The sequence below is a fragment of the Culex pipiens genome, chromosome 3 (genome assembly GCF_016801865.2).
Source record: "Culex pipiens pallens isolate TS chromosome 3, TS_CPP_V2, whole genome shotgun sequence".
NCBI classification, from domain to species: Eukaryota; Metazoa; Arthropoda; class Insecta; order Diptera; family Culicidae; genus Culex; species Culex pipiens.
In genome coordinates this window covers 98,300,306-98,324,648 of record NC_068939.1, presented here as the reverse complement: position 1 = coordinate 98,324,648, position 24,343 = coordinate 98,300,306, and the positions used below count along the sequence as shown (strand labels likewise).

Below are 24,343 nucleotides of genomic sequence, written 5' to 3'. Positions count from 1 at the left end.
AACTGCAACTGCTGCAGTCCGGGGGAGCTTTATTTTTACTGGAACTGTAAAAGTGGGTTAAGTTGATCGCTAGAGTTTTATTAGAAAAGGTCCTCTTTACAAAAAAAATCTGAAACTGTTCAAAACAAATTAAGACACTTTTAAAGTAAATTTGTAAATACTACGACCACAGGAAAAAATGCATCAAATTCTGTTCTAGTTGATTTACTACAAAGAATGTTATCTTTTATAACTGGTTAGTTGCTCCGGCAACCTCCGTAAATATAACGAAGTTTGTCATATTTTCGATTATGCTGAGACCAAAGCTGTGTTTAAAATTTAAACGGGAAAAATTGTCATACATCTATAAGACAAAATACGCATGAGGACAGTTTTCATGCAGATTCTAATACAGTCATCCCACATTTTCGGAACACTTTTGTGATAATCTGTCAATTGCATGCCAAATGCATCTTTTTCTGTTGACCCTACTATTTTTAGGACCTTTATTAGGACATTCGCTTGCTATTTCACTAGTAAAAGTAGTGCTTTTAAAACAGAAAACTGCTTTTCGAGCAGCAAAACACTGCCTTCAAATTGCATGTTCCATAATTGTGGGATGTTATTGTGCCTCCCACAATTGTGGAACACCTGATTTTAACTGATATTTACACAAAAAAAAGTTATCATTCCATTCTTAAAACATAACTACGCTTGAATTTCGTTGGTTTCAGTGCGTGAAGTCATTATTTTGGAAAAATTGTGTACTCATGGAGAGAACCAAAGTTTGTTTACATCCGTAAATAAAAGTGTTCCGAATTTGTGGATTTCAAGGGTCAAAGTTTTTCACCAAAAACTTGATATAATAGTTAAAATTTGCAGTTGTTCGATACAGCATTCAAAAGATCGCAGGAAAAGCTTTCAAATGAAGGTAAAAGCGAATCATTAAGTTAAATTATCGACTTGCTGTGATTTGTTTAACATTGGCCGATCTGTAAACTGTTCCGAATATGAGGGATGACTGTATACTTCCATGCAGATTTGCAGCAAAATGTTACGACCACCGTTTGGGTGCAGTGAAATGTTTCATTTACTTTTAGATAAATTTCTAAATCATCTGGGGTGAATCGGGACACATGGGGCGAAAGGACAGCTGTTTTAGCCTTGTTACTGCAAAATATCTGGATTTTTCTAAAAAGTGCGTCCCTATTCAGACTGTAGTATACTTTTCAGATGATAAAATTTCTATTTTCATTAAAATTTTGAAGTGTGTTGAAGAAAAAAAAAAGTTTTTTCTTTTTTGGGACAATGTTGAAGAAGGAGGGGTGAAATAGGAGCGGCCGTGGCTGACTGGTTACGGTGTTCGCTTTGTAAGCGAATGATCCTGGGTTCGATTTCCATCTGCTCCCAACGAGAAAGTATAGGAAATATAAATCTTGAAACTCTGAACATGAACGAAAAACCAAAGTCGCTCGAGTCGGGGCTCGATCCCCCGTCCTTTGGATTGGTAAGCAAAAATGCTAACCACTAGGCCATCGCGACTTGGTGAGCTATGACTGGAATTAGGAATACTGTTACCACCTTCAACTATATACGCGCTGGGTCCTTGTCCATTTGACAAGGGTTCGGAAGTTCTAAATAACGTTTGAATCCGATTGGTCCAAACGTTCTTCAGGGCGGGGCTTGTCGACAAAGCTGAAGTACCTCGCGCTCGGCTAGCCAGCGTAGAAATGGGTCACCGAAGCTCGGCAGAGCTAACACTTTCCAAATGCCTATGCGAGTTATTTGCATGTATAGAATGTAGATCTAAAAATACATGGAAACAACTCAATTTGTAAGAAGCGACCGCGTGGTCCCGTTTGGTTGGTTGCACACACACACACACACACACACATGTTGAAGAAGGAGGGGTGAAATAATCTTTGACAAATATCTGCAGCGGCCTAAGGCCCCCTTAAAAAATGGTCCAAAAATCAGGGGGCAAAAAACATTTATTCAAAAAAAACATCAAAATTAAATAGAAGTCAAATTAACTGAGAACAATCTTAAATGCCTTTTTCTGCATTGATAATCATATTTAGCATGTTTGGGCTCGTTTGAAACTATTTTGAACTTTTATGAAATTGCAGTGTAATTTTCGTCAATACTTAGACATCTTATAAATTAATGATTGCAAAACAACTGGACAGGTGTATAATGCATTTTAAAACACTTTTTCGTTCAAATGTTGATACCATGGCCTGTAATTTAATTTTTTTTAACTTTTATTTTTTTTGCGACCCAATTTTAGTCAAATTTGAATAATTTATTACATTTAAAATTTGAAAATGCAAGTTTTCAATAAGCTTTTACCGTCATGTGGCCGCCATCTTGGATTTTAAAATAATTTTAGAGTAGCTTATGATGTATACTTAAGCCTTCAAAAATAAAACAACGATTTTTTCCTGATTCGAATAGCAGGACAATATTTCGATATATTTTAAAACGCTCAACAGCGATCTTTATATCTTAAATAATTTTGCTCATGATTAACAAAGCTACTACCAATATTTTACCTAAGCAATCAAAAGAGATTGACGAAACTCCCTTGAGAAACTACTTACATTTCCTGTGCTTTTGAAGAGTAGAAATGGTGCTGAAAAATTCATAATGCAACTCACTTGAGTTGCGAAAAGTCCAACTTATCAAAACGTCGTCAAGCCTTAAAAAATGCAGAGAAGTTGAACTTTTCGCATTTAAAATCAGTTGCGTTTGAGCATCAAATTTTGTATTGAATTTCTTATAATAATTACATTTCTTTTACATGCTAAGTGGTATGGCTTAATGCTCTTCATTTTTATTATATTTTTCGTTTTATTATTAACTGTTCACATTCATTTATGAACTTCAAATTGTTTCAAGTTTTTGCATTGAATTGAATACATTTGGGTAAAAAAGAAAAAAATATTAACAACTTATCCTAATTTAAAACAAAATTAAAAATTCTTTGAACGAGTAAACTACGAACTGTATTTTAAGATGAATGCTCCAAGCGTTTTTTACTTGTTCCTGGCGAGTTATGCACCCACGCAGTGTTGCTGTCATCTCGATGAAAATGTTTAGAAGTTCTTGTGGTGAAAACAGATAACTGCTGCCTTCATCCGTTGATGCTGGTTGGTTTTCCCTCGGTTGCAGAATGAAGGTGTTGTCTTCTCTGCAACTTTTTGCCGCTGATTCAACGGCAATGGGTGCAGATTTGGAACCACTCGAACAGATCCCGCTCCTGGTGACGCCAAAGTAGGAAAACCTACATCCGTGAATGTTGGTGGTGTTTTGCGGTGATTTGGTTGCTTGCTGCCGAATTTTCACAAACTCAGCTCGTTTTGGGCAGCTTCGATTCTTGGTCGAATGGTCACCACCGTAATTGAAGCATTTGGCTTCGATGTTCTCGTTGATTGTGTTGCAATCTTGAGTTTTGTGCTCACCTCTGCAGGTTGCACAACGACTCTTGATGAAACAGTTCCTTCCACCATGCCCAAACTGCAAGCCGTTCGAACATTGCGTCACGTTGCCATAAAAATCTTCATGCTATTTTGACAGTAGCAGCACAAAATGATCATTCTCAGAAGCTATAAACTTGTTAGCAAAACAATCCTAAGGGAATGTTTTTTTTCAGATTTAAGATAGCAATTTTCTGGCGAAAATCACAAATAATCTTTATTATGTTCATTTTTTTTATTTTTTCCATACAAGGTGTTATTATAAATTTCCAAAGTTACCCTGTTTCACGGTTCCTACCCGGTACTGGCATCGAAGCTATAAAACTGCACTCAGGCTAGGCTGCATTCGGCCAGGTGAACAAACACGGCGGCGGCGGCGGCGGCGTCTGCGGCTCAGGTTTTTGCGCGGTGCATGGTGCGAAATAACGCCGCCGCCAAACTCGGGCAAGTCTCGTGTCCGCTCAACAGGTCTCCCCGATGCACTTGCCAAGGGGAGGGTGAGAGGAAAGCCAGAAAGATCAATCAACTGATAGTGTAACTGACATGAAAAATAGTTTTTTGATGTTGGTGGCTGGCTTGGGGTAAGACAAGAAAAAGCTAGAAAAATAGATTATATGAGGTGAAAAGCAGAACAATATAGAAAATCAAGGACAGAAACGCAATTAAAGGTAATAAAATGGCTTCGAGCGTGACGCACGATTTTTGTTTTGTTTTTCGAGCGGCCGTTGAACATGTTTAAAAGAGTGACGGGAGGATTTAGCAGGGGTTTAAATCGAGCTAACAAACGGTGATTATTTGCAATTAATTGGCGAACCTTTGGGTGAACACTGTAACAGGGTATAGATGATGCTGACTTATACTTATCTAAAAAGACATGCAGCACATTCTTTACATGATTTGAATGCTTCCATTATAAGTTATTTTTCAACTTTTTAAGTTTTTTCGTTTAAAATTGGTGTGATTTTTTTTTCATATTTTGACAAAATTAATTTAAAAGTTACTAATATAAGAAGCATACCATGAAGATGGCTTGAACTTCACAGAAAAAAATAATGTAAATTTGGAAGCTTTAATTTTGGAAGGTTGAATATTACCTCTTTTATGATGTAATTTTACCTCAATTTAGACTGAAAAAGTGACATTACACCAGAAAAGTGGTAAAATTACACATTTCCAGAGGTAAAATTACACCTTTTTTCTGACATAAAAGATGTACCCCTTCCCAGATGTAATATTACCATGATTTTTTTTTCTGTGTTCTTGATTACATTTTTGCGTGTAACTTGGCCGAGCTACTGTACAGTTTGTACACTGAGATGCAGAATTAATGGGCAAATTTGATCTCGCATAACAGTCATCTTTTACAGTACAGTAATCGAAATATCTTCAAAAGAGTCTTAATATATTGAAGATCTGGCCACCCTGTCCCAAATTATAGTTACTTAGGTAATAGTTATACATTTGTTGAAGCCGGATCCCAATTATTTGTACAATAACTGTGTCCGGATCCGACCTTTTGTTGGATAGGTATTCAAAAGAACTTCCAAAAAGGTCTTAGAGATGGAAGATCTGGCAACACTGTTCCATATTATTACTACTTGGATATAGCGGTAATATACCCTTTTCTAGCCCATTTCTATTATCGGCGTATCAGAACTATGATCATGAAATACAGTATTCATGAAGTTTGTTTTACTACAACAAAGTAATAAATAGCTCAAAAATAGCTGCGCAAGCAACTCTCTATTGTTGTTGTTGATTATCGGCAGTCTGCAAAAGTGCCGAGAAAAGGTCGAAAAGCTTAGTCTGACGAAAATGGGTATATTTCCTCTATATGAGTAATTCTCTACCAAAACCGCAAATGGATTTTTTTTGGCTCAAACTTTGCGGGGGCCTTCGCTATGGCTAAAGAAGCCATTTTCTGTCGTTGGTTCACCCATACAAATCTCCATACAATTTTGGCAGCTGTCCATACAAATATGTTACGAAACTGTTTGAAAATCTGTAAATTTCAAAGGAATTTTCTGATCAATTTGGTGCAAAGTTGTATGTATTGATGAGGACTATTCAGGAAAAATGGTACACGGAAAAAAATATGGCCTGAAAAATTTCACAAAAAAAACTAAATTTCTAAAAATCCGTATTGTTTGATTTTCAAGATTTTGTGATATGCTTTAGGGGACCTAAACCCGATAATTTTTAACCATAGAGAAGTATGGCAAAAAAATTGACCTCATTTTTTTAATATGAATTTGAATTTGCAATCGAAAAGTACCATACAGATTTTTTGATAATGTGCCTCGTTTTCAAGAAATAGCCACTGAAATTTTGCAAGTTTTTTAGTTCAGAAAATTTGCTATAAAATTGTCTAAAAGACAATTGCTGGTTGCTGAGATAGAGCGGCTTAACGATAAAGAATTAGCAAAATTTAAGTTTTCTAAGTCTAACCCAAAAACCATGTTTTGTGTAATATTAATGTCTCTGCAAATAATGATCCGATTTTCAATGTTAAAAAACTAAACATTCGTGAAATTTTCCGAACTTTTCGAAAACAATATTTTTGAATTTTGCCTTCCTCACTGAGGTAAGGCTATAATCCTGCTCTAAAAATGAACTTTCTATTAAAAGCTCCTAGACCCACCTTCATGTATACATTACATATCTACTCAGAATCGAAAACTGAACAAATGTCTGTTTGTGTGTATGTATGTGTGTATGTGTGTGTGTATGTGTGTGTGTATGTATGTATGTGACCAAAATTCTCACTGAGTTTTCTCAGCACTGGCTGAACCGATTTTGATCGAACCAATTGCATTCGACTTGGTTTAGGGTCCCATACATCGCTATTCAATTGTTTGAAGTTTCAATAAGTAGTTCAAAAGTTATGTTTAAAAATGTGTTTTCACAAATACCCGGATCTCAATTATATGCATGTAAACGATGTCCGGGTCCATCATCCGACCCATCGTTGATTAGGTAATTGAAAGGCCTTTCCAATGAGTCTAAGACATTGAAGATCTGGCAACCCTGTCTCGAGTTATGACCACTTAAGTGATATTTATGTACTTTTTTGAAGCCGGATCTCACTTAAATGTATGTAAACTATGTCCGGATCCATCATCCGACCCATCGTTGGTTAGGTAATTAAAAGGTCTTTCCAATGAATCCAAAACATTGAAGATCTGGCAACCCTGTCTCGAGTTATGACCACTTAAGTGATATTTATGTACTTTTTTTAAGCCGGATCTCACATAAATGTATGTAAACTATGTCTGGATCCATCATCCGACCCATCGTTGGTTAGGTAATTAAAAGGTCTTTCCAATGAGTCCAAGACATTGAAGATCTGGCAACCCTGTCTCGAGTTATGACCACTTAAGTGATATTTATGTACTTTTTTGAAGCCGGATCTCACTTAAATGCATGTAAACTATGTCTGGATCCATTATCCAACCCATCGTTGGTTAGATAATTAAAAGGCCTTTCTAATGAGTCCAAGACATTGAAGATCTGGCAACCCTGTCTCGAGTTATGACCACTTAAGTGAAATTTATGTACTTTTTTGAGGCCGGATCTCACTTAAATGTATGTTAACTATGTTCGAATCCATCATCCGACCCATCGTTGATAAGGTAATTGAAAGGCCTTTCCAATGAGTACAAAACATTGAAGATCTGGCAACCCTGTCTCGAGTTATGACCACTAAAGTGATATTTATGTACTTTTTTGAAGCCGGATCTCACTTAAATGTATGTAAACTATGTCTGGATCCATCATCCGACCCATCTTTGGTTAGGTAATTGAAAGGCCTTTCCAATGAGTCCAAAACATTGAAGATCTGGCAACCCTGTCTTGAGTTATGACCACTTAAGTGATATTTATGTACTTTTTTGAAGCCGGATCTCACTTAAATGTATGTAAACTATGTCCGGGTCCATCATCCGACCCATCGTTGGTAAGGTAGTTGAAAGGCCTTTCCAATGAGAACAAAACATTGAAGATCTGGCAAACCTGTCTCAAGTTATGACCACTTAAAGTGATATTTATTTACTTTTTTGAAGCCGGATCTCACTTAAATGGCAACTCTGTTTTAAAAATTTGAGCTAAGCTTTTTTAATGTGCCTAGTTTTTAAATATTTATATTTATATGCATTTTTACAAATATTTTTGAGTCAGGATCTTAATTTGACTAAATTGTATCTTGATTTAAAACCCAATTTAATATCACCAAGTGGTGATGTTGGGTCGTGGACCCTATGATTAGGTATTTTTAGTTACCCCCCGTCGTACAGGGGGTTGTACCAAAGAAGTAGTGTCAGAGTGACATTTTGACGTTTATTTGTTATTGTTATTGTTTTGACTGCTTGTATAGAGGAAAAGCAACTCGCGACAAAATTTTTAGGCTAGGAATTTTGACAGGTATGATTTTCATAAAGTATTCGCCTCCCTTTCTCTCCCACAGAAAACCGGGGAACAAGGTAGCTGTCAAACTAGGCCAAAATGTTGAAGTCACTCACAAAATGAACTTTGAGTGATTTGAGTTCATTTCTGACGTCACGATTTTCTCCTCTATTGTAATGTTGTGAATACACGTTCTCTTGTGTTTTGACCACCGTGGAGATTGGATGTCTCCTAGCTGATCGGGTGAACAGGTGAAATAGAGCCTTTCTTATAAAATGGTGAAAATATGACAAAAATATTGGTGCAATTATTTTTTCAGAAACATAATTTTACCACAAAGTGAGAATTGAACCTAAAGCCTCGAGTCATTTCAGGCTTAATCTCGAATGCCATTTTTTTAATTTCAGGGATGACTCATAGGACGCAAGATGATTATATTTAGTTAAGAAAAAACAAATTGGATTCATATTATTACAAAAATATAAAGGGTCAGACTTCAAGGCTATGATTAACTTGAAAAAATATGTATCGATATTGCACTTTGTCGATCTATTATAATAAGCCAGAAAGAACACAATCACGCGCAGCTTCAAATTTTGGGCACAGGAGGTTTATGGCGATTGTTTAAAAGATTCCTGAGAAAAGCGATTTTCCAAAAGCAAACCCTTAGGGGTAACTTGACTTGCCATCCTGCCAATATTTTTTGCGCTGTGATTTTTTAGATTTTTTAACGATGGATATCAAAAATCCAAGAATGTAAGCTTGTTGTATACATGTTTGTGAATATTTGAAATATATTGAATTTTTTTTTGTAGGTAAAAAAGGCAAAAGAGTCAATAGTTTAGATGAAAATTGTTCTGGATTGTTTGTGTAATTGTTATTTGATTCGGAGTTAGGTAGGCATTATTCACGTAGGTACTTAAGTTCAATTTTGTTTGTTTTTTTTTTAAATAGTGATCATTTTTTTTACAAAATCTTGGTGATGATCATATTAACCGGATTTTCACTGATAATCTGATTTTAAATTTTATAAAAAAATGCATTTTGTTACTATAGCCGTCTTTTTTACTTAAAAACTTGATAATTTGAGAACAAATGTGTATTCGATGTGATAATGCATTTCTTCAAAACTGAAAGAGGGTTATAATAATGTCAAAGTAAAATAAATACATTAAAAATAGTGAAATCAGGAAAAATTCGACAACAAAATAAAATGATGCAGTGATATCATTCTTTCTTTTTGTCACATGGTGTAACCCAACTTTCGTGTAATGTGCAGCAAGGAGCCAAAAAAAAAAAGCATAAAAAAGAGACTTCACCAGGGGCCAAAAACTCCTGTGCAAAAACTCATTTGAATGCATGCATGCTTTTTGGCCCTTGCGCGCGTGCAAAAAGCAGCTTTAATGCACTTGGGAAATGGATATTTGAACGGTTTCGGTAATAATATGTATGCTCGGGTACAGCAAAAAGGCACGGCCCTGCCAGATGCAGAGAGTCAATATTTTATTTTAACACTAATTGTGGATGGATGAATAAATTTGGAGTGCACTTTGCATACAGCCACTTGTTGGACGTGTGAAAATGCTCGCTTTTAAATTCAGTAAAACCCAAGTTTTTTTTATTGTAATGCACCGCGGTGCGGTACAACCCATAATGTTTGACGAGCGCGAAGTTGGTTGTGATTAATTGTAATTATTGTTAACGCTTGTTTAATCAAAGCTGGAGCAAAGTGATGAGCAAACAAAGTATGGTACCGAGCCCCCTCTCCCCCTCTAATTATTCCGTTTGAAACTTTCAGCGCGTAAACGCGCGTATTTTCACGCGCAAATCGACGCGTATGGAAAAAGCATAAGAAATGGTATGCAGCAAAACACGTGTTGCTCATATCTGCGTACATCACTCAAGTCGGTGGTTCCGCGAAATGGAATATAAATTGGACGCTTCGAGACGGAAAACTGGCTGCTATTCTTGCTATGCTCTCGGTACATACCGAGTTCTTCACCGCGTAGAAGAAGGCACCTTAAGTGGTTCAGCTCAAGTCAGTCGAGAGGAACGAGGACCATTCCGCGCATGCAAATTTGTAATATTGATGCAATTAGTTGAACATTAAACTGTAACAGAAACCCGATGCAAGGCCACCACGCTGCGCCTGCACTCGGGGCCTTGAGCTTCAGCGTAGGAAGAGGAGTACGTGCGTGCGTGCGAGCATAAGTGGTTGGCCATCATTGGAAACAACTCGCGCGATGCTCTGCTACAAGGTTGAGTGCCTCGCGAGAGTAGGTGCGTGAAATCATTTCTTCAACAACCTTGATGTGATGGCTCTATGACTAGCTCAGCTGCCCATTCATGCAATGCTTTTCTCCTGCTGCTGATGGAGGAAATTGGCTCTGCATCGAAGAGGAGGGACATTGGATTTCTTAATACTTTGTTGTTGAAATTACACAAAGAAAAAATTTAAAAAGTCTAGAAAAACGAGCAGTTTTAATGTTTTTTTTCAAATATTGCTCAACACTTCAATCTAGCTCAAAGATAAATTTTACACAGTAGGTTTGGCCACTTTCACATTTGTAATGCAATGGCGCACTACACGGAAAAAAAAGGTTTCCGAAAATCATGCAAATCGTACCATGAAATCGTGAATATCGCGATTTTTGCTTTACGAATTTTTGAACTATGCATAATGGGCACGAATTATCCAGGAATCGTGAATAAATATGCATGACTTTCCATGACCGATTTCACTCGTAAACGTGAATAATATTCATGATTTCATGAAATGGATGCATGAAGTCGTGAAAAATATTCACGATTTTATGAATAAAAATTCATGATTACGATCAAAAAAATATACCTCGTGAATTAAAATTCATGATTTCATGCATAAAATTCATGAAATCATGAATTTTTATGCATGACTTCGTGCACAAAATTCATGAAATCTCGAATTATTTTTACGATTTGTAAATGAAGGCGTAAAAATATTCGCGATTTCATGCTCACAATTCATGAAAAAATGTAAATAAATCATGAAATCGTGAATTTTATTCATGACTTCGTGCACAAATTTCATGAGTTCTGGAATATTTTTTATGATTTATTTTTGAGGGCGTAAAAAAAATCGTGAAATCATGTATAAACTTCATGAAATCATGCATAAATTTCATGAATTCGTGATTTTTTTTTATGAAATCATGAATTTAATTCACGTTTACGAGTGTATTCGGGCATGTCTAATCATGCATATTTATTCACGGCTCCTGGCTTATTCGTGCCCAATATGCATAGTTCAAAAATTCGTAAAGTAAAACTCGTAATATTCACGATTTCATGGTACGATTTTCACAATTTCCGGATTACTTTTTCTGTACATTTACCATATCGTGCCACTGGGGGCACATACCGGAATTGACAAGGAATCATGTTTTGTGAAAAAAAAAAAACGGAGCACATTTTATGTGATTCCAATGTACTATGGCCCCACCTGGCCACTTTGGAACCGGTCACCGGTCACAGGTGGTCACTGGGGACATTTCGGAATGTGCAAGGAACCCTGTCATGTGACATATCAAAATTCATGAAATTCAAATCTTTGGCCATTTTATGTGATGCCAATGAAATCTGGCCCCACCTGGCCACTTTGGAACCGGTCACCGGTTACCGGTGGTCACTGGGGACATTTCGGAATGTGCAAGGAACCCTGTCATGTGACATATCAAAATTCATGAAATTTAAAACTGTGGCCATTTTATGTGATGCCAATGTACTCTGGCCCCACCTGGCCACTATGGAACCGGTCACCGATTACCGGTGGTCACTGGGGACATTTCGGAATGTGCAAGGAACCCTGTCTTGTGACATATCAAAATTCATGAAATTCAAATCTTTGGCCATTTAATGTGATGCCAATAAAATCTGGCCCCACCTGGCCACTTTGGAACCGGTCACCGGTTACCGGTGGTCACTGGGGACATTTCGGAATGTGCAAGGAACCCTGTCATGTGACATATCAAAATTCATGAAATTTAAAACTGTGGCCATTTTATGTGATGCCAATGAAATCTGGCCCCACCTGGCCACTTTGGAACCGGTCATCGGTTAGCGGTGGTCACTGGGGACATTTCGGAATGTGCAAGGAACCCTGTCTTGTGTCATATCAAAATTCATTAAATTAAAAACTGTGGCCATTGTATGTGATGCCAATGCACTCTGGCCCCACTTGGCCACTTTGGAACCGGTCACCGGTTACCGGTGGTCACTGGGGACATTTCGGAATGTGCAAGGAACCCTGTCATGTGACATATCAAAATTCATGAAATTTAAAACTGTAGCCATTGTATGTGATGCCAATGTACTCAGGCTCCATCTAGCCACCTTGGAACCGATTACCGGTTTCCGGTGGTCACTGGGGACATTTCGGAATGTGCAAGGAACCCTGTCATGTGACATATCAAAATTCATGAAATTTAAAACTGTAGCCATTGTATGTGATGCCAATGTACTCAGGCTCCATCTAGCCACCTTGGAACCGATTACCGGTCACTGCGGAAGAATTCTGAATTTACAAAGGTCCCAGTTATGTGATGTTCAAAAATGCTTTAAATAAATTAAAAATACAATCATAAATTTAGTAAAACCAACATTCAAAAACTTGACATGAGCATTTCGGAAACGTTAATTGGGTACCGATCGTTACTATACAAAAATACAACGAAAACTTTAATTAAATACAAAAAGACCTAAGGGATTTCTTGTACAGTCCAGACTCGATTGTCTGATGAACTAATAATAGAATAATCGATAATTCGTATAATAAAGCCATAATTTTTTTGTCTCATTAATAACTCCAATTACAATAAAGTGATTAATTACAATAAAAGGATTTATTTTTGTAAATGCAGATGATCAAACACTTTAATTTGACGCAAATAGAGTCATAGAGAGTTGAATTGAAAATTAAAAAAAGCACCGAAATTCTAAAAATACTCAACAAAATAAAAATCTTTAAAAACTTCAAAAACTCAAACTATTTAAAATACGCAAAAAAAATTAAGTACTTCACAAACTCAAAATAATTGAAATACGCAAAATACATAAAATAAATAAAATGCTCATAAAACTTAAAATACTTGAAATACCTAAAATACTTTTTTTGTATACTTTATTATAGAGTTTTAAACTGTTGACTTAAAGCAATTAAAATTCTTAGAATACTTAAAATACTTCAAATACTTCAAATACTTCAAATACTTTAAATACTTTAAATAATTTAAATACTTTAAATACTTTAAATACTTTAAATACTTTAAATACTTTAAATACTTTAAATACTTTAAATACTTTAAATACTTTAAATACTTTAAATACTTTAAATACTTTAAATACGTTAAATACTTTAAATACTTTAAATACTTTAAATACTTTAAATACTTTAAATACTTTAAATACTTTAAATACTTGAAATACTTGAAATACTTTAAATACTTTAAATACTTGAAATACTTTAAATACTTTAAATACTTTAAATACTTTAAATACTTTAAATACTTTAAATACTTTAAATACTTTAAATACTTTAAATACTTTAAATACTTTAAATACTTTAAATACTTTAAATACTTGAAATACTTTAAATACTTTAAATACTTTAAATACTTTAAATACTTTAAATACTTTAAATACTTTAAATACTTTAAATACTTTAAATTCTTTAAATACTTTAAATACTTTAAAAACTTTAAATACTTTAAATTCTTTAAATTCTTTATATACTTTAAATACTTTTAATACTTTAATTAATTTAAATAATTTAAATACTTTAAAAACTTTAAATACTTGAAATATTTTAAATACTTTAAATACTTTAAAAACTTTAAATACTTTAAATACTTTAAATACTTTAAATACTTTAAATACTTTAAATACTTTAAATACTTTAAATACTTTAAATACTTTAAATACTTTAAATACTTTCAATACTTTAAATACTTTAAATACTTTAAATACTTTAAATACTTTAAATACTTTAAATATTTTAAATTCTTTAAATTCTTTATATACTTTAAATACTTTAAATACTTTAAATACTTTAAATACTTCAAATACTTTAAATGCTTTAAATACTATAAATACTTTAAATACTTTAAATACTTTAAATACTTTAAATACTTTAAATACTTTAAATACATTAAATACTTTAAATACTTTAAATACTTTAAATACTTTAAAAAATTTAAATACTTTAAATACTTTAAATACTTTAAATACTTTAAATACTTTAAATACTATAAATACTTTAAATACTTTAAATACTTTAAATACTTTAAATACTTTAAATACTTTAAATACTTTAAATACTTTAAATACTTTAAATAATTTAAATACATTAAATACTTTAAATACTTTAAATACTTTAAATACTTTAAATACTTTAAATACTTTAAATACTTTAAATACTTTAAATACTTTAAATACTTTAAATACTTTAAATACTTTAAATACTTTCAATACTTAAAGTACTTTAAATACTTTAAATACTTTAAATACTTTAAATACTTAAAAAGCTTTAAATAATTATAATACTTAAAATACTGAAAAAACTTAAAATACTTAATATACTTAATATACTTTAAATACTTTAAATACTTGAAATACTTTAAATACTTAAAATACTTTAAGCACTTTTAATATATAAAATACTTTAAATACTTTAAATACTTTAAGCACTTTTAATATATAAAATACTTTAAATATTTTAAATACTTTAAACACTTCAAATACTTTAAATACTTTGAATACTTTAAATACTTTAGATACTTGAAATAATTAAAATACTTTAACTACTTGAAATACTTAAAATACTTAAAATACTTAAGATATTTAAAATACTTAAAATACTTAAAATACTTAAAATACTTAAAATACTTAAAATACTTAAAATACTTAAAATACTTAAAATACTTGAAATACTTAAAATAATTAAAATACTTAAAATACATAAAATACTTAAAATACTTAAAATACTTAAAATACGTAAAATACTTAAAATACTTAAAATACTTAAAATACTTAAAATACTTAAAATACTTAAAATACTTAAAATACTTAAAATACATAAAATACTTAAAATACTTAAAATACTTCAAATACTAAAAATACTTAAAATACTTAAAATACTTAAAATACTTAAAATACTTAAAAAACTTTAAATACTTTAAATACTTTAAATACTTGAAATACTTTAAATACTTAAAATACTTTAAGCACTTTTAATATATAAAATACTTTAAATACTTAAAATACTTTAAGCACTTTTAATATATAAAATACTTTAAATATTTTAAATACTTTAAATACTTCAAATACTTTAAATACTTTGAATACTTTAAATACTTTAGATACTTGAAATAATTAAAATTCTTTAACTACTTGAAATACTTAAAATACTTAAAATACTTAAAATACTTAAAATATTTAAAATACTTAAAATACTTAAAATATTTAAAATACTTAAAATACTTAAAATACTTAAAATACTTAAAATACTTAAAATACTTAAAATACTTAAAATACTTAAAATACTAAAAATACTTAAAATACTTGAAATACTTAAAATACTTAAAATACTTAAAATACTTATAATACTTAAAATACTTAAAATACTTAAAATACTTAAAATACTTAAAATACTTAAAATACTTAAAATACTTAAAATACTTAAAATACTTAAAATACTTAAAATACTTAAAATACTTAAAATACTTAAAATACTTAAAATACATAAAATACTTAAAATACTTAAAATACTTAAAATACTTAAAATACTTAAAATACTTAAAATACTTAAAATACTTAAAATACTTAAAATACTTAAAATACTTAAAATACATAAAATACTTAAAATACTTAAAATACTTAAAATACTAAAAATACTAAAAATACTTAAAATACTTAAAATACTTAAAATACTTAAAATACTTAAAATACTTAAAATACTTAAAATACTTAAAATACTTAAAATACTTAAAATACTTAAAATACTTTAAATACTTTAAATACTTTAAATACTTTAAATACTTCAAATACTTTAAATACTTTAAATACTTTAAATACTTTAAATACTTTAAATACTTTAAATACTTTAAATACTTTAAATACTTTAAATACTTTAAATACTTTAAATATTTTAAATACTTTAAATACTTTAAATACTTTAAATACTTTAAATACTTTAAATACTTTAAATACTTTAAATACTTTAAATACTTTAAATACTTTAAATACTTTAAATACTTTAAATACTTTAAATACTTTAAATACTTTAAATACTTTAAATACTTAAAATACTTAAAATACTTAAAATACTCAAAATTCTTAAAATACTTAAAATACTTGAAATTCTTGAAATACTTGAAATTCTTAAAATACTTAAAATACCTAAAATACTTAAAATACTTAAAATACTGAGAATACTTAAAATTATTTAAATTCTTTAAATACTTTAAATATGTTCAAAACTTAAAAATACTTAAAATATTTCAAGTTCTTGAAATATTAAAATACCTATAAAAAATTAATTGCTTAAAATTATTTAAAAGCTTAACAAACTTTAAACACTTCAATTATTTCAAATACTTGAAATCAGCGCCGTACCTAGGGGTTGGCGCAGTTGGCAACCGCCAAGGGCGCCAGCCCTTGGGGGGCGCCGAAATTGGTGATTGTACTTATTTTTAATGTCAGTTATAACATCCTCATTAGGTATTTAAAAGAGAAAGGGCGCCAAAATATAAAGTTTAACTACAAATTACTATATAATTTGGTTCAACATATAATAAAAAAAAAATGATTTAGGGGCGTCAAAATCAATTGTATGATTATTTCTACCGAAGTGTTTAAATTAAATGCTAAATGTATTTTGTCATCAAAGAAGGGGCAGGGTGCTGAAGTGGCAGAAAGATCAAGGAGTTATAGAAGAGCTTTTCAAAATTAATACAGCGTCAAAGTTTGGACCGTTATACAATGAAGTTTAAGCCATACCTTCCAGACTAATGTATTGTCCAACTGTATGTTATTTTCACGTTGTTGTCATATTTTGAACTTCTTTAAAATAGGAATTATTTCTAGATTTTTTTAAAGTAATCCTATAAACAAAATTTAGATTTTTTGCTTTTTGGGTGTTTTTAAAACCGCCTTGAATCAGAGGTATTTAGAAACATCCAAAAAGCTAAAATTGAATATTTTGTTTATAGGATAGAACCTTTGAAAAAAAAAATCTAGGTTTTAGCATTGAAACACATAATTTTTGTTTTAAAATTTAGACATTCTCGAGATTGAAAAAACGGCATTTTAAATATTTTCAGCACTATTTCCTTTTTATAAGCAACTTCGTGCTTACATACTTACTTTACTTTATCAGCAACAGGTCTATCGACCCAACGCTGAACTAATCGAAGATTTCCAGGATGCTCGATCTTGGGCCGCTCGTCTCCAGTCGCCTACAATGTTGGCCGCTCTTGCATCTTCGTCGACTGCACACAGCCAACGCGTACGAGGCCTTCCACGAAGCCGACGACCGCGTCCAGGTTCGCTGCTGAATATCGTTTTAGCCGCCCGCTCGTCCGACATTCTGGCTACATGTCCAGCCCACTTTAGCCTGTCGTGCTTGATGACTTTTACGATATCAGCATGTTTGTAGTCTTGGTACAACTCGAAATTCATGCGCCTGCGCCACCGGTCTCCTACTTGCTTGCCGCCGAAGATAGAACGCAGGATTCTCCGCTCAAAGACCGCAAGTGCTCTCTGGTCAGTCTCCTTTAGCGTCCACGACTCGTGACCGTAAAGAGCTACAGGGAGTATCAAGGTCCTGTACAGCGTGATTTTCGTAGGCGTCCTTAGGCTGCGGGACCTTAGCTGGCTACGAAGACCGTAGAAGGCCCTGTTTGCAGCACTAATCCGCCGTTTCACTTCGCAGCTCACATCGTTGTCGCACGTCACAAGTGTACCAAGATATACAAACTCATCCACCACCTCATATCTTTCTCCATCTATTTCCACCTCCGAAACACCATCACCCGCACTGCCACGCGCTCTGCCAGCAACCAGATACTTGGTCTTGGCAGTGTTGATGGTCAGTCCGATCTTCGCAGCTTCCCGCTTGAAAGGGACGAACGCCTCCTCCACTGAACGACGGTCGATACCAATGATGTCGATGTCGTCAGCGTATCCAAGCAGCATGTGCGATTTAGTGATGAGTGTTCCGTTTCTTTGCACGCCTGCCCTTCGAGCAGCACCCTCCAACGCTATGATGAACAGTAAGTTGCCTTGCTTCAATCCATCCAACGTAACGAAAGCTTCTGATGTCTCGTTAGCTATTCGCACGCTTGATTTTGCTCCGTCGAGCGTTGCACGAATCAGTCTTATTAGCTTCGCCGGAAAGCCGTGTTCTAGCATAATTTTCCAAAGTTCGTTTCTTTTGACTGAATCGTACGCCGCCTTGAAGTCGATGAACAAATGGTGTGTTTGCAGGTTGTACTCCCGGAACTTGTCGAGGATTTGTCGCAGAGTGAACATCTGGTCTGTCGTTGACCGACCCGCTCGAAAACCGCACTGGTATTCGCCGACAAAGGTCTCGGTCAACGGTCTCAGCTTGCTCCACAGGATTCGGGATAGTACTTTGTACGCTGAGTTGAGGATTGTGATGCCTCGATAGTTGGCACAATCGAGTCTTTGCCCTTTCTTGTAGATTGGGGTGATGAGCCCGTCTAACCAGTCGGTCGGAAGCTGTTCTTCGCACCAAATTCGCTGGACGATTTGGTGCAGAATCTCGATCATCCGCGCGCTCCCGTGCTTGAAAAGTTCGGCCGGAAGTCCGTCCTTTCCCGCGGATTTCGCGTTCTTGAGCTCCTTTACGGCTTTTTCCACGTCCTCCAACGTAGGCGGGTCCACAGCTATTCCATCATCCTCAACGTTCATCCTGTCCTCGACGACTCCCTCTCGCATCTCACCGTTCAACAGCTGTTGAAAGTGCTCCTTCCACCTGGCCGCTACCGCTGTCTTATCTGTCAACAGGTTACCTTCCCTGTCGTTGCACATAACAGGGGAAGGCGTCGCTTTCTTTCTTACACCGTTGACAGTTGCATAAAACCTCCGCTTATCGTTCGCGTTGTATTGGGCTTGAGCTTCGGCAAGTACTCTCTCGTCGTACTCCCGTTCTTTTCGGCGGTGGGTTCGTTTCTCAGCTCTTCGCAGCTCGCTGTATCGCTCACAGTTTCGGCGCGTACCCTTCACCAGCATACGCTTCCTGGCCTCGTTCTTCTCGTCCGTCACTCGCTGGCACTCCGCATCGAACCACCCTTTGGGTTTGCGTCCTCTGGTCGTGCCGATCACTTCGGTAGCCGTTGTGTTGACGATGCTCTGGAGGGCTCCCCATTGCTCGTCCAGGTTACCCGTAGGCGCGTCCTCGTTGATCCGCTCGTCGAGCTTCCGACTGTACTCTGCAGCAACGTCGCTGCTCGCGAGGCGCTGGACGTTCAACCGCGCTATCCTCGCAGTCCGCGGGGTCAACACGTTCGACAGCCTAGCTCGGATCTTGCACGCTACTAGGAAGTGATCAGAGTCGATGTTCGGTCCTCTGTACGATCGGACGTCCATCACGTCCGAGAAGTGTCGACCATCCACCAAAACGTGATCGATTTGTGTGCACGATTCGCCATTCGGGTGGCGCCAGGTGTGCTTCCGAATGTCCTTGCGCGCAAAGAAGGTGCTACAGATAGCCATTCCTCTGGCTGCGGCGAAATTGACCAAACGTAGGCCGTTGTCATTCGTGCGAGGATGAAGGCTCTCCTTGCCGATGACAGGATGGAAGAAGGCTTCCCTTCCGACCTGCGCGTTTGCGTCTCCGATGACTATCTTCACGTCGTGTCTTGGGCACTCTCCATAGGTCTTGTCAAGACGCTCGTAGAAAGCGTCTTTATCGTCATCGGGCTTGTCGTTCGTCGGCGCGTAGATGTTGATCAGGCTGTAGTTGAAGAATTTGCCCTTTATTCTCAACACGCAGATCCGGTCATTCACCACCTTCCACTTGATGACTCGGTTCTTCTGATCCCCAATCACTACGAAACCGACTCCGTGCATCGCCTTTTCGTCGCCACTGTAGTAGATGTGGTACTTGAAAGAGGTGTTGGCGATGGGGTCCACCGCCGTGAATTCTCGCTCTCCATGACCGGGCCATCGAACTTCCTGGATGGCGGCCACATGCACGTTCAGCTTGTGCAGCTCCCGGGCAAGAAGGCCAGCACGTGCAGGATCTTGGAGAGTTCGAACGTTCCAAGTACCGAGTTTCCAATCGTTGTCCTTTTTACATCGCCTGGTCTGATGCCGATTAATCCGTCCTGAATTTCTTCTTTCGTTTTTCTGAGTTGGTGTTTCGCTTCGGTATGCCGCCTAACCAGGGCTGCGAATACCTAGTCTCGGGGTGGGGCTGCCACCTTGCAGCTTCCGGGACCCAGCTGCGGTTTTCTCTCGACACCGTAACGGGGGCTTTTGTCTCGAAGCTTAACGGTACAGCTACACCCTCCGAAGAGGGTGGAGCCCCCCTTACCCTGTCAGCATACTACCATAGTTCCCACCGGGGTTGGTTACCCGATCTCTCCAATGGTTACTAGTATCCCGGCCAGCGCCGCGGGGAGGCCAGGGTATCGGAGTTACTGAACAAGAGGCTAACCCAAGTAACATTTTAGGCTTTATCAAAGCTGTCACAACCGCTATAAAACCTATCAGCCAAAACCAACATTAAAACCCCTTAGTCGTAACAAACTCCCCAGAACCTTGATAAACCCCACTTAAAACCCAAAAGGACCTCCGCAAAAGGTTGTTACGGCCTATTTATAAAACCTACATAGGAGTTCAAGGCTTTACAACTGAATCCTAACAACATCCTCAAAGCCTTGATAAAACCTTTGTTAAAACCTAGTCAGGAGTTACGGAAAAATGACATTTCATACGTCTTCAAACGTCTTATGCCAAATAGGTTTTATTTTGGCAAAAATAAGTCTTCGTCTTGCCAAATGAAATTATGGAGATGGTTGTCAAAAATGGCGATGATAAATAATAGATATTATTTGGATTAATTTGAAAGCTTATTTCTCACAATTGATGGCTCAAATTCAGCTGCGGTTGAAATTTTATTGATAAATGTAGGGGAGATAGAGCCAAAAAATTCAACTCGCTTCATCAAAAATCAATATTTTGTAATCATAGTGTTTAATGTTAAAAAATATGTTATTGCAATTCATTGAAAAAAATGTTCAAAATATTTTTAAACATCTATCGCTATATAAATCATACCAGAAATTCAGCATAAATGTGTGTTTTCATCAAATTTAAATCAAATTTTTCAGTTTTCTATTTTTTCAACCAAGATGGCGGTCAATCATATTCAATCAGAGCACGCGTCTAGCGCCATATTTATGCACTGCTATTTGGCCGCGATAAATGCTCTTTAAGGAGCTTACGGTTTTAAGTGAGCTTTTTACATGCCTAATGGCACTTGACAGCTACAACACCCTAGGTTTTAACAAAGCATGCGATAAAACCGTTTGGCATGGCATTGCCATCTGGTTTTCAAGCCTCTGTTAAAACTTTCATAAAACCTTATTGAAAGCCAGTCGGCTTTTATTTAAACCCGGTTTTATGTCCGAGGCATAAAACCCTGTTAGAACCTATTAATTAGCTCTTGCTTGTTGGTTACGGTGAATGCCTAAATAAAACTATTAGGCAATCAAGATGCTACAATAAACCCTTAATAAAACTTGGTGGTGGCTAGTTGGTTTAAAAATGTTACTTGGGAAAGGACCACTTGGTGGGTCTATTTTATACCTACGGTACTCGAAGTACCTATGGTACGCGTTGTCCAGTCGTTCGCTGACCTAGCAACTTCGTGCATTGAAATTTAAAAAAGGAAAACTGCTGTAAATTTTCACCAATAAAATCAACAATATTTTTCAAGGAAAAAAAAAGTTTTACAGAACAAACAAGCTTCTCTGAATCTCATTTTCCATTTTTAGCTTAACCGGAGTTGACAAATTTCTACACACTTAGATTTTTCACAATTTATTGATGATTTTTCCTGGCTGTTCAATAGCGTGGCTCACGGTTATATGAAAAAGAAAAAGTTTTCAATTTCGAACGCCTCTACCGGAATTTTGAAGCAATATGGCCCCAGAAGCTAGCCTGAATTTTTGAGCGTATTTGGTTCAGGTTTAGTACTTCCACCATTGACCTGAAGTTAGTATGGAACTTCTAAAATTTACTATGGGAATGTTTCAGTTTTAACCTCTTCTTAGAGAAAGTTTCTCAAAACCTTATCAAATTTTCCTATTCTTAGGTTTCTTACGGATTTTGATCCAAGGAACAACTTTGTAAAACATCGCAAAGCGCTAGAAATTGATCCTGAAAAGATACAGGATATTTTTTGGAGTATGGAAAAAAATATAACGTGCTCTAAAAATTTGTGATGTTCTACAAAGTTGTTCCCCGGTTCAAAACCTATAAGAAACCTTTAATTTGAGAAAAAAAATCATAGGGTATAGGAAAACTTTCTCGAAGATGAGTTAAAAAGTGAAAAATAAATTAATTAAATTTATTTAAGTTTCATTATAACTTCAGGACTAGAGTGGAACAACTAAACATTAACCAAATGCGCTCAAAATTTCAGGATAGTTTCTGAGGCTATAGTACTTGTAAATTCCATTTGAGGCACTAGAAATTAAACATTTTTGTCTTTTTCATATATCCGTGAGCCACGCTACTGTTCAAGTGTTATTTCGCCAAAATTTACACATTTACTTTTTTAATCGTCTAAAAAGCTCTGATAATGAGAAACTATTTAGAACTTTATTTTCAGAAAAATTAGTTTCAATTAAAACCAAACAAATAATATTTTATCAAGGTTAGGAAATATTCATACAGCTTTTTAAAAAAAAAAAAACAATTTTCTAGAACATGGAATTTAATTTTATGAATTAAAGATAAATTTAAAAAATATCAATGAACAACATAATTTAACAAAAAATAAAAAAAATAAACTGTGTTCCATACGCCCAGTATGGGCGAATCTATAAAAAATAATAAAAATTACTTATCTTCATATGTTTCACCAAATATAATGCTTTTATTATTATCATTAAGATAAGTTTCATCATGAATTGCGCTGGATTTTGAATGATCATTAGTTGATTTTTACGGAATTTGGTTCTGCCGCTGCATGTTGAAAAATTATACTTATTATTTTTATAATTTTGAAGAAGGATTTTTCTGAAATGAAAACTCATCAGGATTAAGTATTCAATTCTGTGCATTTATCTGAAAAATAAATTAAGAAAAACAAAACCCTGCTTTTATTATCGATTTTATGAAATCTGAGAAAATATTTAGCCAACTTAATTCCTTAAATAAATTTTCAATTCAACCTATCTCAAATCAATTTGAAACATAAAACAATACTAGAGTTTTTATTTATTAGGTCCTATAAACATATGAAAGACAATTGGTCCTTTTCAAAAAAAACTCTGGAATAAAAATACTGTGTTTCTGATTTTAACCATCACATGGTCTCCAATTGCAATTATACAATCAAAACTCATTGAAGTAATCATTGAAAAATAACATCAGTTTATCAAAATGCTTGTAATTTAGGGTGGGGCGCCAAATTGATGCTTCGCCAAGGGCGCCGTGGACCCAAGGTACGGCTCTGCTTGAAATACTTGAAAACTTTAAAAACATTTAATATTAAAATACCTGAACAAACGAATATACTTAAAAAAATAAATATTATGCTTAAAATTATTTCAACACTCAACAAACTCTAAACACTTGAAATATTTAAAATACTTGAAATACTTAGATACTTTTAAAGTCACAATATTAAAATTATTAAAATACGTTATTAACTTCAAATACTTTTAATATGTTAAATCCACTGTACTTTAAAATAATATGCTTACAATATTAAAATCATTAAAATTATTAACATACTTTACCTATGTCCCCATTTCTAGCTCAAAACAAAGCACCGAAATGTCACTCAGCGCATCCACGAGAACCGATAAAAAACGGGATTTTTTCGTTTCCAAAACCAAAACAAACCTCACTGTCTGTCACACGCGTAGAATGCTCCGGCAATTGAGAAAAAACCGAGATCCCTACGAGTCCACGACCAAGAAACTGTCACACGCGGAGATAAAACACGGGAACTGTCTTATGGACCATGTTCCCCTTGATTCGACAATCGAAACAAACTGGGAACTGTTCTGTCTCTTACCTTGTTACTCCTCCTGCCGCTCGGCCCTCCTCCTGCCGCCTGGTCCTCCTCCCGCGCTCGTTCCTCCTCCTGCCACTCGGTCCTACTCTTGCTGCTCGGTCCTCCTCCTGCCATTCGGCCCGCCTCTTGCCACTCGGTCCTACTCTAGCCGCTCGGTCCTCATCCTGCC

The 24,343-nt window shown here is 34.8% G+C and overlaps 1 protein-coding gene across 1 annotated transcript; it reads right to left on the bottom strand.

The window, feature by feature from the left end:
* Positions 1 to 5,201: 5,201 nt before the first annotated feature.
* Positions 5,202 to 24,288, bottom strand: LOC120421400 (uncharacterized). Its single transcript, XM_039584602.1, has 3 exons — positions 24,175 to 24,288; positions 17,832 to 20,129; positions 5,202 to 5,228 (listed from the first exon to the last, which is right to left on the bottom strand). The coding sequence occupies exons 1-3, from the start codon at positions 24,286 to 24,288 to the stop codon at positions 5,202 to 5,204; spliced, it is 2,439 nt and encodes an 812-aa protein (XP_039440536.1).
* Between the last annotated feature and the right edge of the window lie 55 nt (positions 24,289 to 24,343).